We start from the raw sequence: 15,908 nt of genomic DNA, 5'->3' as shown, positions 1-15,908 counted from the left end.
CTACAGTTAACATTGAGTTTGGACACACTATTTTTTATCATATGGTTGCAATGAAATGTCCTACTTGAATTTTAAAATTGTAAGGTATGTTCTCTATGAAGTGAGCAAATGTGTTCCTCACAAACTTTATAAATTATAGTAGAGTAGGGATAGTATTGAAGAATTGATTGTAAAAGGGGAGAGCTTTAGAAAAACATTTACTACAGTTTCATAAAATAATTAGCAAAAAATTCCTATTACTATTGTTACAATGTAATGCTATATAAATTTCATGTTAGTAAAAGCCACTCCTTCCAGTAGAAAACAACAACAAAACCCTACAGGTGCGTCTAGACTGGCAAGCTGTCTACACTGGCCGCTTGAATTTGTGCAAGAGCACTGACTTCGTAATGTATAAAATCAGTGCTTCTTGCGCAAATACTTTCACGCTCCCACTCAGGGACAAGCCCTCTTGCGCAAGAAGGCCAATGTAGACAGGCACCTTAATTTTTGCGCAAGAAAGTTCGATGGCAAAAACGGCCATCGGAACTTTCTTGCGCAAAAGCGCGTCTAGATTGGCATGGATGCTTTTGCGCAAAAGCTTTTGCGCAAAAGCATCCTTGCCAATCTAGACGCTCTTATGTGGAAATACTTTTAACGGAAAAAACTTTTCCATTAAAAGTATTTCTGCAAAATCATGCCAGTCTAGACGTAGCCTACAAGTTTAGTCTCAACCAGCTAAGGCATACAAATAGTTTTGTTAGCATATGCCTTGTCAGGAGAGTGAACATAGGTTCATCAAATGAGCACAGTAACCGTACATTATTAGCTCTTCTACATTTCTTCTCTTGGCTACATTTGCTACATTGTCTGTGGCCAAGCTATGTACTAGATATGATTTTTTTTTTTCATGGTGTGTTTTTACTGCTGCTTTTTGTACATATTCCATTGTGTGAATTTTCTGTAAGGAAGACATCCCCTTCTTTTGTTGTCAGACAAACAAATACTACAGGATCATGGTGGACATTGCTCCATCAAGACTCTGGTTAACAATTTTATTCTCTTATTTTTTTGCACACGGCTCAATTTCTCTTTCATACACTTTATCCAGCAATTTGCCTGCAACATCTGCTCTGTTGGGTTGACTATCCTGGTCTTAATGACTGAACCATGTTAATGAAGTGTGGTTTTTCAGTCATGGAAAGGAGAGTTTGTTGCATAAACAAACCAGGCAATTTTTTTTCATCTTTTACCTCTTTTTGTAATCTGCTGGTTCTTACCAAAAACTTATCTATGGTTGTGTTTGGATGATGGAGATTGTGTTTCTTTTTGCTACAGGTGATATACTGTGATCATGTGACATACATGATGTGTGACACTGTCGTTGGCAGATAACTCTGAAACTATAGAAAATGGTGCTGATGGTGAGGGTGGAGGGTCTTCAGAATCCTATTTGTTGAGGATGAATTCTCCTAAACAAAATAAGTCAATGCAGTTATTTAATTATTACTATACTGCTCATTTAGTATTACCCAGTGTCAGTGAATGCAATGAGTATTACTTTAAAGGAAAAATTGTAAAAGGAAGTTCTTCCTATTTCAGCTATTTATTTTTTATCATAATGTCTTCAAAAATTATAATACCATAGAGTAACAATTATATTTTTAGTTCAAACATGAGACTTCAAGAGCAGTCCAGAAGGCAAATAGGCATTCCTTTCAGAAAGAAGTATGAAATAAGTTTACCAACCTGAAGATCCTGCATGTTCAGACATGCTCCTTTCATCATCTTCAGTTCAGTTTCCTCCTGAGAAGGAATACTTTTCATGATGTTGTTTCATTCTTTGTGGTACTGTTTGGATTTTGCATGCGTGCCTGTCTTACCCACAGGTAGAGAAATTTCATCAAAATTTTAAGACTTCTGGAATATGCTGCTCAAACAGTTTCACTTTTGTTTCTACTGCCTGTCCCTCTCTTCTCACATTTTTCTCCTTGTCCAAGGCTATTCCACCTCCAACAGTGTTCTATTTATTGAACTCTTTAAAACTTTACACTTTTAGAAAGAGGTAAGGGTTTTACTCTGAGTACAGGAATTTGCAGAGGGACAATATGGTTGAGGTCTGTTGTTTCTCACCTTTATATATTATTTCTTTAAAAACATTTTTGCTATTAACAAGCATGTTATCTTTGGAAACACAAATCCACAGCTTGAGAACTGCAAAACTAAATATTTCTAATGATGTCGTCTACACTGAGCACTGAGTCCCATTGGGTAGATAATTTTAGGTCAATCTTTCTATCTGTACAGAAGCCTCTGGAACCCCATAAGATTAGGTTCCTAATCCATGAACTATTGGAACTCATTTACAAAACTTTTCTTAAACATTGCATGAATATATTGTCTCATACTATAGAATTAAAATTTACTAGGGGGCTATACCCCCTGCTGACTGCACTCACCAACCCCCTCTCATAGGCAGTAGACAATCCTGGGTTCCATCCTCCTTTTCCCTGCCTTCCTGGGCCCCTTCTCCCTCCCCCCTCCCTTCCTCTCCTCTTCCCACTGCAATAAGCCTGTTCAGGGTAGATTCACACCCCAGCTTGCTATCAAATAATAAGTATTCATGGAAACAAGTCCAAATAATGGGAGTTCTATGCTAAGGAGGGAGTTAGCAAGTGGGGATTGGAAGGAGTCAGTAGAAATATCTTCAAATGTTATGTATTTGTGTATGATGCATAATTATCCCATCTATATAATTTTGGTTCAATGCATACCTATTTGATGATTTTCACTTTAATCTCCAGAGTTCCCTCATTATCTATGATGTTAAAAGTGTGCTCCTATTCTCTGAAATAACCAACGACTTCAGTATACTTTTTAAAATTAAAGTGCAGTTCTTCCTTAGTGATTTTGTAAAGATTCATTTCACTGATTTCACCTCCCCCAAAATTAACTATAGTTGCAAGGGTATCCCTATTGTCTTCAAATTGTTGTCTGGGATAAGGATGTTGAACTGATAACAAAGTCTGAAAACAGGAGGGCATTGCAACTGACTAAGGATATACAGTAGTTTAGGTTGCTGAACATCCCTTGCTGGAAATGAGACATGTAATGGAAAAAAATGCTCTGAGCCCTCCCATCAGATTGTGAGTTTTGCAAACTGAACTTGTCAGTGAGAAATAAATATTTGGTGTATAAATCCCAGGATGGTAATTTAACAAATAAACTTTTCAAGACAGAATTGCACTTTTAAATAGTTTACTACAGTTTGATATACTATCAACATATTGCATGTTACTGCCATGGGGGCCATAATACATTTCACATTTCTTATCTGTATTTGTTCCCCTAATGAATATGCAATAGAAAGGATTGCTTTTTTTCCCCCAGCCTTTTGAATGTGACTATAAAATGGTATTGAACACAAGTGGTAGGGAGAAGGTATATTTAAATTACTTGTCTATTTTTCTTTGGAGTATGTGAAACATAAACTTTTTCCTTTTTTTAAAGGTGCCAAACCAGTCAAAGTGGTATATATTGGCTCACCACTCCCCAAAAAGGAGATTACTATCAGAGAAAAGAATCAAATTTTTCATGAAATCCCGTTGGATTGCTTGACTTCCAAAAATTCATCTATTCCGGTCTCAGCTGTATTGATGGACAATTCATCCGAGGAAAATATTGTTCAGTGGAATGTATGTAGCTGTATGTCTTTGCAAAAAATATGCTAGCTTATTTCCTTTCTCTTTAAGTTCTGCAATAATAGTGGAGAGAACCTTGTTCTCCCCCGATATCACTGTCTTATATAGTGAAAAAGTCTCAGATGGGTAGCTGTTAGTCTGTAACTGAAAAAACTTAAAAAACAAAAAATGAATAGTCCTACAGCATCTTAGAGACTAACAAAAAATGTAGATAGTATCATGAGCTTTCATGGACACAACCCACTTCTTCAGATGAATGCAGCAAGGTTTCCAGAGGTACAAATAGCAGAAAAAGGGGATGGGAGGAAAAGAGAAAAATAAAATTCTTGTCAGTTAGCTTGTCTGTGCTAAATGAGACAAAGTGGGCTGTAAGTGCCTGATAATTGTCATTAGGGTGTTGAATATAGCAGCTCATCCAGTTCACATCTTTGTTCAGACCTCGATTAAAGGTTTGCATTGGATTTAACTATTTGTTTTACATTGGTACAATGCCCTTTATTCTTTATTAATTTTTCTTTGTTATATGAAGATGCCTCCCGATACTTGTCAGTTAAGGAGGATTCAGACTCCAGACCATGGGGATCTAGACTTTGACAATGATGTCACAGAATTAGAAACTTTTGGAACAACATCTAAACCCTCAAAGACATCCAAAATGGAAAATACTCCTGCTAATGTATGTAAAACTCAATCAGGCAAGTTAAAAATAGAGAAGCAGTTGGTATCTGCTGTAAGTGTTTGTGCCGAAGAGAGAAGAAGCAAAGGTAATGAACAGGAATTTTCAGCTTGTACTAATAAGCGGAATGTGAACAAGACACAGCTACCATCACTGAATGGTGATGTCGTGTGGACTAATTCGGAAGAAAATTCCTCTAAAGGCCTTGATTCAGATGAAGTTGAGTTAAATGATGAGCAACATGGTATGGCCACAAACGAAGTATTAGACAACTGTACTTTTACTAAAACTGATAGTCTCAAGAGAGAGTCTGAAATTACAGAAGCAAATGGGACTCCTGTTTCTTTTTGCAGTAGTGACACTGACGAAGAACGTTTGATTATTGACATAGAAAATAAAAGTAGGGAATATCGCAAAGCATCCGTTTTTAGTTCTAATCCAGATTCTGTAGAAGATGCATCTAAACCACCTTCCTCAGTACAAATGTCTTCAAGTAATTTGGCTAATTCTTCAGAGAGCCAAGACCAGAAAAAAATTGCTTCCAAAAAACCTTTCAAAAGACTGTGTAAAGAACTTGATCCTCTTGGACAAATTTTGAAAATGCAAACTGAACTCCTTAAGCCACCTTCCCCAAAAGCTCCTGAGCAGCCTCTAGTAAATTGTGATAGAAGTTCTAATCCTACACCGAGCCTTGTGTCACCACCTTCAAAACCCACTCTATCTTCCATTGCAGAGCCTGCTGCAGATATGAGCAACTTACCTAAACTTACATGGACTTCACATTTTCAGGCAAAAGGTAAGAGGTATGTTTAGTGCATTCAAAATTAGGAGAAAGACTGACTGGCATAAAATGCTCAGCAAACCATTTGCAGTGATTGAAAATTATAACCCTTCATATATTTCTGTGTCCTTTTTGTCTGCAGGTCTGGAGTAGACATGCATAGAATGATTAATCTGTCATTCTTTTCAGTTCCATGATGGATCATGTATTCAGAATACATGATTTTGAAATATTTGTTTGTTGGGAGGTGTGTGTGTGTGTGTGTGTGTGTGTGTGTGTGTGTGTGTGTGTGTGTGTGTGTGTGTGTGTGTGGAGTTATAAAAAAAAAAAAAAAAAAGAACAGAACAGAAATACTAATGTTTATGGAGTTATTTATTGATCATTTATCAGTTCCATACATACAAGATGGGAAGCGACTGTCTAGGAAGGAGCATGGCGGAAAGGGATCTAGGGGTCATAGTGGACCACAAGTTGAATATGAGTCAACAGTGTGATGCTGCTGCAAAAAAAGCAAATATGATTCTAGGTTGTATCAACAGGTGTGTCGTAAGCAAAACTCGTGAAGTCATTCTGCCGCTCTACTCTGCACTAGTTAGGCCTCAGCTGGAGTACTGTGTCCAGTTCTGGGCGCCACATTTCAAGAAAGATGTGGAGAAATTGGAAAGGGTACAGAGAAGAGCGACAAGAATGATTAAAGGTCTAGAGAACATGACCTATGAAGCCAGGCTTCATGAACTGGGCTTGTTTAGTTTGGAAAAAAGAAGATTAAGGGGGGACATGATAGCAGTTTTCAAATATCTAAAAGGGTGTCACAAGGAGGAAGGAGAAAATTTGTTCCTCTTGGTTTCTGAGGACAGGACAAGGAGTAATGGGCTTAAAGTGCAGCAAGGGAGGTTTAGATTGGACATTAGGAAAAAATTCCTAACTGTCAGGGTGGTCAAATATTGGAATAAATTGCCAAGGGAGGTGGTGGAATCTCCCTCTCTGGAGATATTTAAGAACAGGTTAGATAGACATCTGTCAGGGATGGTGTAGACGGAGCTTGGTCCTGCCTTGAGGGCGGGGGGCTGGACTCGATGACCTCTCGAGGTCCCTCCCAGTCCTATGATTCTATGATTGATTCTATGAAACTCTATTAAGGGCATCCTAAAAGAGATGCTGAATGAAGTTTTACTTACCTACATTAAATGTAAGCTTTGGGACCTCAACAGAGTGTCAGGCCCTTTAGCAAAGGGTTTTTTTTAATCTCTTTAAAATGTGCAGGCTTCAGTTTAAACTTGATTTAAACTGGGTGTGATAGAGCATCCACACTACACTTGGCCCAGAAATACCAGGACAAAATTAGTTTTGTATATGTCATCTCACAGTTCCTCATTTCTAGGGTCAGTTAAGCATCTAGCACTACTATGTAGAGGTAATAGAGGAGGCATCCTGAATGGATTTTTTTTACCCTTTTGTGCCACCAATGGATGGGCTGTCTGGCCTGAGTGTATGCGATATGTCAGTATTTGAAATATGCACAGTAGTTGTAAGCTGTGGGAGTACCCAGGTATAAGAAAGACAAGGTGGATGGGGTAATAATCTTTTATTGAACCAACTGGTGTTGCTGACAGACATGTGAAAGACAGTTTCATAACTAAGTTAAAAAGCTTGTACAAGGTGCTTCAGAAAACTATATACTTATTTAGTAGCAGCTGGATTCAGAAATCCCCAAAATGTCTTTACTCTGGATATGAAATCTAAAAAAGAAAGAGGCAAAAAAATGGATCATAAGCATCAAAGGGAATGAAAACAATCTAGAAGTCCTGCACTGAGAGATGGCAGCTCCCAAAAAAGAAAGATACATCCAGTTTTATTCCTTGCCATTCTGTATTATAGAATTCAGGTACATGTACTTTATACCAAACTGATGATGAGCCTCTGACAAAGAGCTCCTGTAGCTGTGCAACCCTGGCACGTTTATTAGGTTTTTTAGTCTTTTTAAGCTGTAGCACTTGCCTTCAGCCGTGGGTTTGGCTTTTGACCTACTATCATTGCAGCTATGTACGGTCTTCTAAATATTTTCTTTCAAAATCCTAGTAAATAACTGAATTAAATTCATGACCCTCTCTGATCCCACAGATGAGAATACACCTGAATCTCCCTAATCCGTGTGGCCCAGATTCCGGGAACACCTGTGATTCGGGGGGGGGGGGGAGGAAGTGGCTCTGCATGCAGCTGTTCTCCCCTCCTCTGCACATTGGGGAACAGCAGTGCAGTGAAGTGTGGGGAGTGGTGGGGGCTGGTGCCTGGGAGTTGTAGGGGTGTGCAGATCCACATGTGCCCCAAGGAGTGGGGCTCCTGGTAAGCGTCCCATCCTCTTCCCTCACACGCTCTCTCTCTCTGACCCCTCTCCAATGCCCTCCCATGGTCTGAAAAAAATCTTTAATTCAGTATACCTTGTTTCACAGGATCGCTGGATTAAAGGGTCAAGTGTATTTGGACAGAATCTGACATATGTTACAGCAGTGTAGATTCAGAGTAACTACTTCAGTGACGTATTCTAGCTTTATACTGGTGCCACAGAGGTCAAAATCTCATCCTCCATTTGTAAGAACAGTAGCTTACAAGAGTAACTGTGGCTAGGGTAAAATATATGCAAGTGCTTAATAAACTTTTAGTGACTACACAGGGTAGATACAGGACATTTTCTAGGTTTAGTTTATCTTGAAATACATAACAAATGCCCCTTTGGTTTGAAAAGACAATTTTCCAAAACTCTTACTAAAAAACTGATTACTTCCTTGGAAAGACTATATGAGCCTATTAATTTCTGTTTTATTTATTTTTGAAAGGATCACTCCCAACTAAACTTCAGTCACTTGTTGAAGACAATTCAGAATATACAGCTCCTCAGGATGGCAATCTTGTATATAAATTGTTCAGTCTGGATGACTTGCTGTTACTTGTGCGTTGCAATGTGCAAAAAGTAAGGACAGGGACACGGACCTGTAAAAAAGAAAAAAAAAAGGTAAAGATTTTGCTTTTAGTACCCGTTACACGTATGCTTGACTGAAATTTGTTCCATTAACAAAATATCTTTATTTTAAGTGCACTGATGTGATACAGGATTGCTTGAAGTGCTGCAGTCTTGTTTACGCACACTTATTCCTTTAAAATAGATCATCCAACATATACATTTGTATTTTGTTCATTTCTTTAACCTTCCAATTTCTATCTGTTGAGCAATTTTTTCTGTCAGAAGAGAGGCAAGGATTACTTTTGACTTGTGTAGCCCCATTTATATCATTTTATGACGGGTGCGATCACAGAAGTTCCCTTGGGATTGTTCCCGGTGTGCTGATCATGCCACCGACAACTTCCTTCTTGCTCTCTGGAGTTTCACACCATTCTGCCCAGCTGCTCTGTCCCAGGCGTCCAGATTCAGCCGCTGTTGAAACTGATCAGCGGCTGATTCCAGGAAGTCTGGGGCAGAGCAGCTTTGCCTGGGCTTCCTGTAGTCAGCCGCTGGTCAGTTTCAACAGCGGCTGAATCTGGACGCCAGTTCCGACTTACATACAAATTCAACTTAAGAACAAACCTACAGTCCCTATCTTGTACGTAACCCGGGGACTGCCTGTAATTCAAAAATAGAACAATTGGATAATTTTCTTGAATTCCTGGAGGTGGCAGCAGATTGTAGATGCATAATAATTTTACCTAGTTAGGAGTTTATTAGATTGTAGTTTGCCTATCTATAAACATTTACTTAAATGAAAAATAAAAGAAACAAAATAACTTAATATGATATTTGTTTAAATGTAGTGTGTCTCATGTAAAATGTTCTGTAGTTCCAATATCTTTTATAACTCTTTCTCTTGCTCCTGTGATAACTATCAAATACTAAGAGTAATTAAGATGTTTTAACTTGCTGATGAGTGGCCTCCTGGCTAATATTATTTTTACTTTCAGCATATTCCAGTTTATGTATTGCCAAAAGTAGAATATCAAGCCTATTATGGAGTAGAAGCTCTTACAGAAAGTGAAATATGTCGGTTGTGGACAGAGAGCTTATTGCATTCTAAATGCTCGTTTTATGTGGGTAAGTATGTTGGAGTATTGTACCTATGATTTTAATCAAAAGAGTAATGTTTTGCTTCATGTTTGATTACTGCTTTAGTCACTTATAGCCTTGTTTCTTAATTTGCTGTTACATGCTGACATTTCAACTACTATTAAAGATACAAGTAGGAAGAGCAGTAATTCTTATGTTCAAACCCATTATGATGATAAAGAAAAATGAAATAAAAGGCAAGAGAATTAGAACAAGTTCTAACATTGAATTATCTTTCCCCTTCCAAGCTCTTGTCTGGTTGAGACTGTCATAGCAAACAGAATTTCCCCTTTGACCTAATTCTGTTCCCCAGATACGTGACTCACATATTTAATTTTAATGTATTAAGGTTTAAAATATTCATAATTGCAAGTACAGTTCCTGCTTTTTTTCTGAAACTGCTTATTTCACTTCAACTACTTCATGTGCAAAAGATTTCATAGAGCTCATTATAAGAATTGAAAATGTTGTACAATATCAAAAATCCAAGATAGGCTCCTGCTTGCCTCCCTGTCCACTCTCCCCATGCTGCTGCTTCTATAGAGAGAGCAGAACAGGGATGGGGTTGGGGTGCATACAACCATGCAGGTGAACAGATCAGCCCAAGCTTATCGGGTAACGTGTAAATACTTACACTTTCGTATCCCTATTCTGTGCAAACATTTTGTAACCTTTACTTATTTCTGTGTTTTAAAATTGTGAAACACTAGACATCTTTAAAAGATGACACTGAATTTAGACTATTAGGATTTCCGTTTTCTTGTTATCTTTAAGCAAAAGCTCCTAATGTGAAGGAGAGAGTATCAAATCATATAATAAAAAACTTCTAGTTTAATTGTAATTCTCTCCAGGAGAGTGCCTTAGACTAATAAAAGCATTTTCCACCAAGGGATTACATTTCAAATGAAAAAAAATGTTTAGCTAGTAGTGAGCTTCTCCCCACCCAAGTCTGTCTGATCCCTCTGGTCTTATTTCCCAATATGTCTTGTGATTAGAAACAAAGCTCAGGAGGAAGCGCCTCAGTATTCTCTGTCCTCTAATATGTGAAAATGGAGAGGAAAGAGAAGGGAGGAGCCACTTCTGGTTGGAATGGAATGGAAGGAATGCATCAGTAAAGAGAGACAGCTTGTGGAAAAATACAAATCTTCAGTGAGAGACGCACAGTGGGTGTAGTTTAGAACAGGAGGAGGTTAAAGCCTGGGTAACTGTATGGAATATTTCGGACTTAATTTTGTAGAGGAGCAGCTTTTCTCCAAATGTTTGTGTCTCCAGAAACCACAAATACTGCTCCCATGAGGGAAAAAATGTTTAATGCTTTGTTCATAATTGTACAAATGCAGAACTTGAAGTTCTTACACCAGGGTTAATGGGCTGCCGCGGAGGGGCTCCGGAGGGGGGGCAGCCCGTGCGCGCTGCCCGTGCGCGCCTGGGATGCCCCCCCGCCGGCTTCCCCCGAGGCTTTCAAAGCCGCGGAGGGGCTCCGGCGGGCGGGCAGCCCATGCGCGCCTGGGATGCCCCCCCGCCGGCTTCCCCCGAGGCTTTCAAAGCCGTGGAGGGGCTCCGGCGGGGGGGCAGCCCATGCGCGCCTGGGATGCCCCGCCGCCGGCTTCCCCCGAGGCTTTCAAAGCCGCGGAGGGGCTCCGGTGGCGGGGCATCCGGCGTACAAGACGACCCCCGATTTTTGGGGGATGTTTTTTAACTTCAGAGGTCGTCTTGTACGCCGGAATATACGGTATGTAGAGCTGGCTGGGGAAAAGTCTTTCTGCAAGTATCTTAATGTTTTCTTTCACTTTGGAAAGAAGCTTTCTCTCTCAAAAAATATCCTCCACACTTTTCATGGAAAGGATTTCTAAGGAAACTTGTTTCAGGAGAATCAAAACGGATTTTATTTTTTATTCACCCTCACCATCCTCAGGATGAAATTGGCAGGAGGCATTCTAGCTTAGCTGCTGGAGAAGCAGAGACTCAGGAAGCCAGTGTACTCTTCCTCCCCAGCCAACCTCCTCACCTCTGGGCATAAGGAGGCAGAACACGTTGGCTATGGGTATTTCTGACCTCCAGACGTATGGGGGGCAGTGATGTAGAGCTGTGCCTCTCTTGTCTCCACAGAAGCAGGGGGGAATGTGGAAGCATACCTATGTTGTGACTAAAGCGACGAGGAGTCCTGTGGCACCTTATAGACTAACTGAAGTGTAGGAGCATAAGCTTTCGTGGGCAAAGACCCACTTCGTCAGATGCATGTAGTGGAAATTTCCAGAGGCAGGTATAAATATGCAGGCCAGGATCAGGCTGGAGATGAGGATGGATCCAATCAAGGAGGATGAGGCCCACTTCTAGCAGCTGATCTGGAGGTGTGAATTCCAAGAGAGCAGAAGCTGCTTTTGTAGTTAGCGAGCCATTCACAGTCTTTGTTTAATCCAGAGTTGATTGTGTCAAACTTGAAGATGAACCATAGCTCAGCAGTTTCTCTTTGAAGTCTGGTCCTGAAGTTTTTTTTGCTGCAGGATGGCTACTTTTAGATCTGCAATTGTGTGTCCAGGAAGATTGAAGTGTTCCCCTACAGGTTTTTGTATGTTGCCATTCCTAATATCAGATTTGTGTCCATTGATTCTTTTACGTAGGGACTGTCCAGTTTGGCCGATGTATATAGCAGTAGGGCATTGTTGGCACATGATGGCATATATTACGTTGGTAGACATGCAGGAGAATGTACCAGTGACAGTATGGCTGATCTGGTTAGGTCCTGTGATGGTGTTGCTGGTGTATATATGTGGGCAGAGTTGGCACCGAGGTTTGTTGCAAGGATTGGTTCCTGAGTTCGAGTTATTATGGTGCGGTGTGTAGTTGCTGGTGAGAATATGCTTCAGGTTGGCGGGTTGTCTGTGGGCAAGGACCGGCCTACCTCCCAAGGCTTGTGAAAGCGAGGGATCATTGTCCAGGATGGGTTGTAGATCACTAATGATGCGTTGGAGAGGTTTTAGCCTGGGACTGTAGGTGATGGCCAGTGGTGTTCTGTTGGTTTCTTTCTTGGGCTTGTATGTTTTGACTAAAATTTTGTCAGATCTGTAATAGATTTGATAAAACATTTTTCTACCAAACTTGCATTTTCCAAAAAACCTGAGGGTTTTTGGAAAGATTTGAATGAGCTCTATCTACATGTATAATGTGGTCAAGGTAATGTTAACTGTAGGATCCCCAACTAAGATTTGTACAAAGTCTCAGGGGGATAGCCATGTTAGCCTGTAACTTTAAAAACAATGAGTAGTCTATAGCATCTTACACCTGGTCTACGCTACATCGGAAGATCAAAGCATCTTCAGCTATTTGTAAATTATGTAGCTGGAGTTGACACATCTTAAAATTGCATTTCCACACCAGCCACACAATGGGAGGCTAATGGGAGTGAACGCTTCTGTCAGCTTCCCTTACTCCTCATGGGAAGGAGCACCAGCACTGACAGTGGTGCCCTTTGAGTAGGATCTAGTGGGTCTGTACTAGACCCACTAAATCAAGCCCTGGAAGATCAACTGCAGCAGTGTCAATCTTCCACAGAGTGTAGCCACGCCCTTAGAGACTAACAAGAAATATATAGAATCATTAGCTTTTGTGGGTAAAACCCACTTCATGGGATGCATACGAAGGTAACATTTGTAGGTTATCTTTATATTGGGGGGTGGGATAGCTCAGTGGTTTGAACATTGGCCTGCTAAACCCACGGTTGTGAGTTCAATCCTTGTGGAGGCCATTTAGGGATTTGGGGCAAAAATTTGTCCGGGATGGTACTTAGTCCTGCTGTGAAGGTAGGGGACTGGACTGGATGACCTTTCAAGGTCCCTTCCAGTTCTAGGAGATAGGCAATCTCCATTATTAAAAAAACTTGCTGCTAGCTAATTTGGTTAAATAGTTGTAATGTTCAAAAATATATTTTTGAATGAGTTTGGCACTCAGTTTGAGGTCAAAAATCCTGTTTGTACAGAGAATGACTGTTCTACAGTTAGGACTGTCTCATTTTCCTGTTGTAGAAAAAACTTGTCTTTGCTAGTTTCTATAGCAGCTGTTGTGGCCTGTGGTTACTTAACTCTTCCAGTTGTTCTCCGAATTTATCCCTTTTAGATATGTTTTTCACATAACATCATAGCAGAAGTTTTGCTTTTGTGTCTTAGATCTGCAGAGTTGTTTTTGTCCTAACATTTACATATAAACTTCCCTTTCTATTCTAATCTTCAAATTTCAATTTTGATGGGTTTTAGAACCACATTTCCCTATTTTAATTTGTGTTTTTCTCTCTCTTTCTTGCTATGTGAAGAAATCCCACAAATGGGAAAATAAATGACTATGGGCATAATTCTATTCACATGAATAGCCTCTGTGAACTATGCTTCTAAGTAAAGTTATGCATATAGTCTGAGGTTTCCAAAAAGCCTGAGAGAGGTAGGTGCTAAACTCCAATTGAAAGTCATTTGGAAAGTTGGGTGCTTGACTACCATGCGCTTTTTGAAAAATCCTAGCTGTATGGGTTTCAATAAAGGGGAAAGCAACTGATTGATTGTGCACAGGGTGTCTCATTCATCAAGGAATTAAGTTATTTCGCTAATCTGTCATCTGTAATAATTCCAGATGGCAATTGTAACACTAGGTAGAAACATATAGAGATAAATTCACAGAATCCCTTTAACTATCCTGGAAAAAAAAGTGGATTGTTTTCTATATTCATCTGTTTCACTGTGAGGAAATAAATTTAGTAGGATTGTTTTTGTTCAGACTTGAAATATATTTAAAGATTGCTAGTGAAATTTTGTCTATTAGCCACATATGTAGTAGTTTTAATTTTTGGATGTAAATGTGCTGATTTCTTTTTAAGGTAAAAATTAATTTTTGCTTTGAAACATCACTGCCTGTCCTAATGATATTATCACCCCTTTTAAGATTTTTAATCTTCTATATATTTGGGAGAGACTATATGCCCATCCAACCTTCTCTTTGTTTAAGAGCTCCTCCGAAACAGTAAAAACTAGGACCACCAAATTTGGTAGGAAGCTTCCTCTTAACCAAAACCTTAACTTGCTTTAAGTTAGGATAAGAGGAAGCTGCATGCCAAATTTGGTGGTCCTATTTTTTTTTACTGTTTAAGAAGAATTATTGAACAGACTTTCAGAAAGACACATTTCTAAAATGTATAGTAAGATTGATATGACATATGTGGAGTACTGGTTCCTTTGGATTCTAATGTGTGTGTACTTAAGAGGCTCTTTCCATAAGGAAATGTGTTCAGTTGCATAAAGTTGGGAGAGAAATAACTAAAGTTTCAACCTGAAAAAGATGAGTGGGTTTATACTTTATGTTGAAGGCACATGTAAACCATAATGCCTTGTCACCGTTAACATTTTTGTTTTGTGGTTACATGAACATTGCTAAGTACTAAGAATGAGTAAAATGCTGTCAAGACTGTGTCATTTCCAAATTTGCCCTTGCTTAGGTTGAAAAGCTATGTAAAGGTCTCTATTCTTTGAACCCTACCACCTCCCAGGAATCTCTAAGGTGTGCGGAGTGGAATTGGTAGATTAATGGCATATATGGTTTCAGCTCACCTCTTCTCTATGAAGAGAAGTCTTGAGGTACACTGGAGAAAGGTCCATTGAATCTGTGCAGTCATAATTCGGCGGGGGGGGCGTGGAAACAAACACACGCTGCTATACAGTTGCTTCAGGTTTTCAACAAAGAAAACTATCTCTGTACCATGTGTTTCCAAAGAGAGACAAGCATTCTTGCTATGAGCACAGTAAAGAAAGTTGAGATCAGCTCCCTTGGATTAAAATGGGAGCTGTTTTGCAGCCAAGAAAAAAAAAGTTCCCCTTATAATTTCATTATCTGTATGTCAGGACTTTATAATTATCTAAGTGAAAGCTAATATGACTAGGTTACTATTTTCCCAAGTAAAATGTGTGTGGGAAGGAGCTGCTGTTGATTTTTGTTTTTGAAAGGACTGAGGTGAACTGGGAAAAAGTACATACAATCTGGCTGTGTCTACACTAGCACCCTTTTCCGTAAAAGGGATGCTAATGAGACACTTCGGAATTGCAAATTCCGCGGGGGGATTTAACTATCCCCGCGGCATTTGCATGAACATGGCTGCCGCTTTTTTCTGGCTAGGGGTTTTGCCAGAGAAAAGCGCCAGTCTAGATGGGATCTTGCGGAAAATAAGCCCTTTTCCGGAAGATCCCTTATTCCTACTTTCAAGTATGATGATTCCTTTCAAGTAGGAATAAGGGATCTTGTGCATTTGCAATTCCGACTGGTCTCATTAGCATCCCTTTTCCGGAAAGGGGTGCCAATGTAGACACAGCCTATGGGTATATGGATTAATCTAAGGGGCTTTCAATCTTTCATTTAAGTTAGGCATCAGAAACAGTAATATAAATCTTGATTAATTGGTTTTCAGGCTATGCTGACTGCCAAATGAGAAGAGGAAAAGATTATTATAAATCTGATAGAAAGATAAAAGGGGTGTGAGCATGACAGGGATGAGAAGATAAGATGTGCAGTAATACTAGATTTTTAAACTAATGCAAAATGCCTAATTTATCAATTTAATCTTGCAAAATTTACAGATTGCAAGATAACTGACAAGTGTACAAAATCTGTGTTAAGCCAGTTGTCCTCTTGCATTTTCTAATCCAT

The 15,908-nt window shown here is 39.5% G+C and overlaps 1 protein-coding gene across 3 annotated transcripts in view; it reads left to right on the top strand.

Moving 5' to 3' along the window:
* Positions 1 to 15,908, top strand: part of ICE2 (interactor of little elongation complex ELL subunit 2) — a 52,121-nt gene that overhangs the window by 24,297 nt on the left and 11,916 nt on the right. For 2 of the 3 annotated variants that reach the window (XM_089781892.1, XM_075897684.2), the window contains 4 exons: positions 3,490 to 3,674; positions 4,210 to 5,152; positions 7,972 to 8,147; positions 9,089 to 9,218. In XM_089781892.1, the coding sequence (XP_089638018.1) occupies positions 3,490 to 3,674; positions 4,210 to 5,152; positions 7,972 to 8,147; positions 9,089 to 9,218 (1,434 nt within the window). Of the gene's footprint in view, positions 1 to 3,489; positions 3,675 to 4,209; positions 5,153 to 7,971; positions 8,148 to 9,088; positions 9,219 to 13,536; positions 14,260 to 15,908 lie in introns of those variants that run through there. The other variant, XM_075897685.2, reaches the window with a different exon arrangement.

The sequence above is a fragment of the Pelodiscus sinensis genome, chromosome 14, assembly GCF_052426305.1.
Source record: "Pelodiscus sinensis isolate ZL-2025 chromosome 14, ASM5242630v1, whole genome shotgun sequence".
Taxonomy (NCBI): Eukaryota; Metazoa; Chordata; order Testudines; family Trionychidae; genus Pelodiscus; species Pelodiscus sinensis.
The sequence above is the reverse complement of the archived record's forward strand: the minus strand, read 5'-3'. Positions and strand labels throughout refer to the sequence as shown.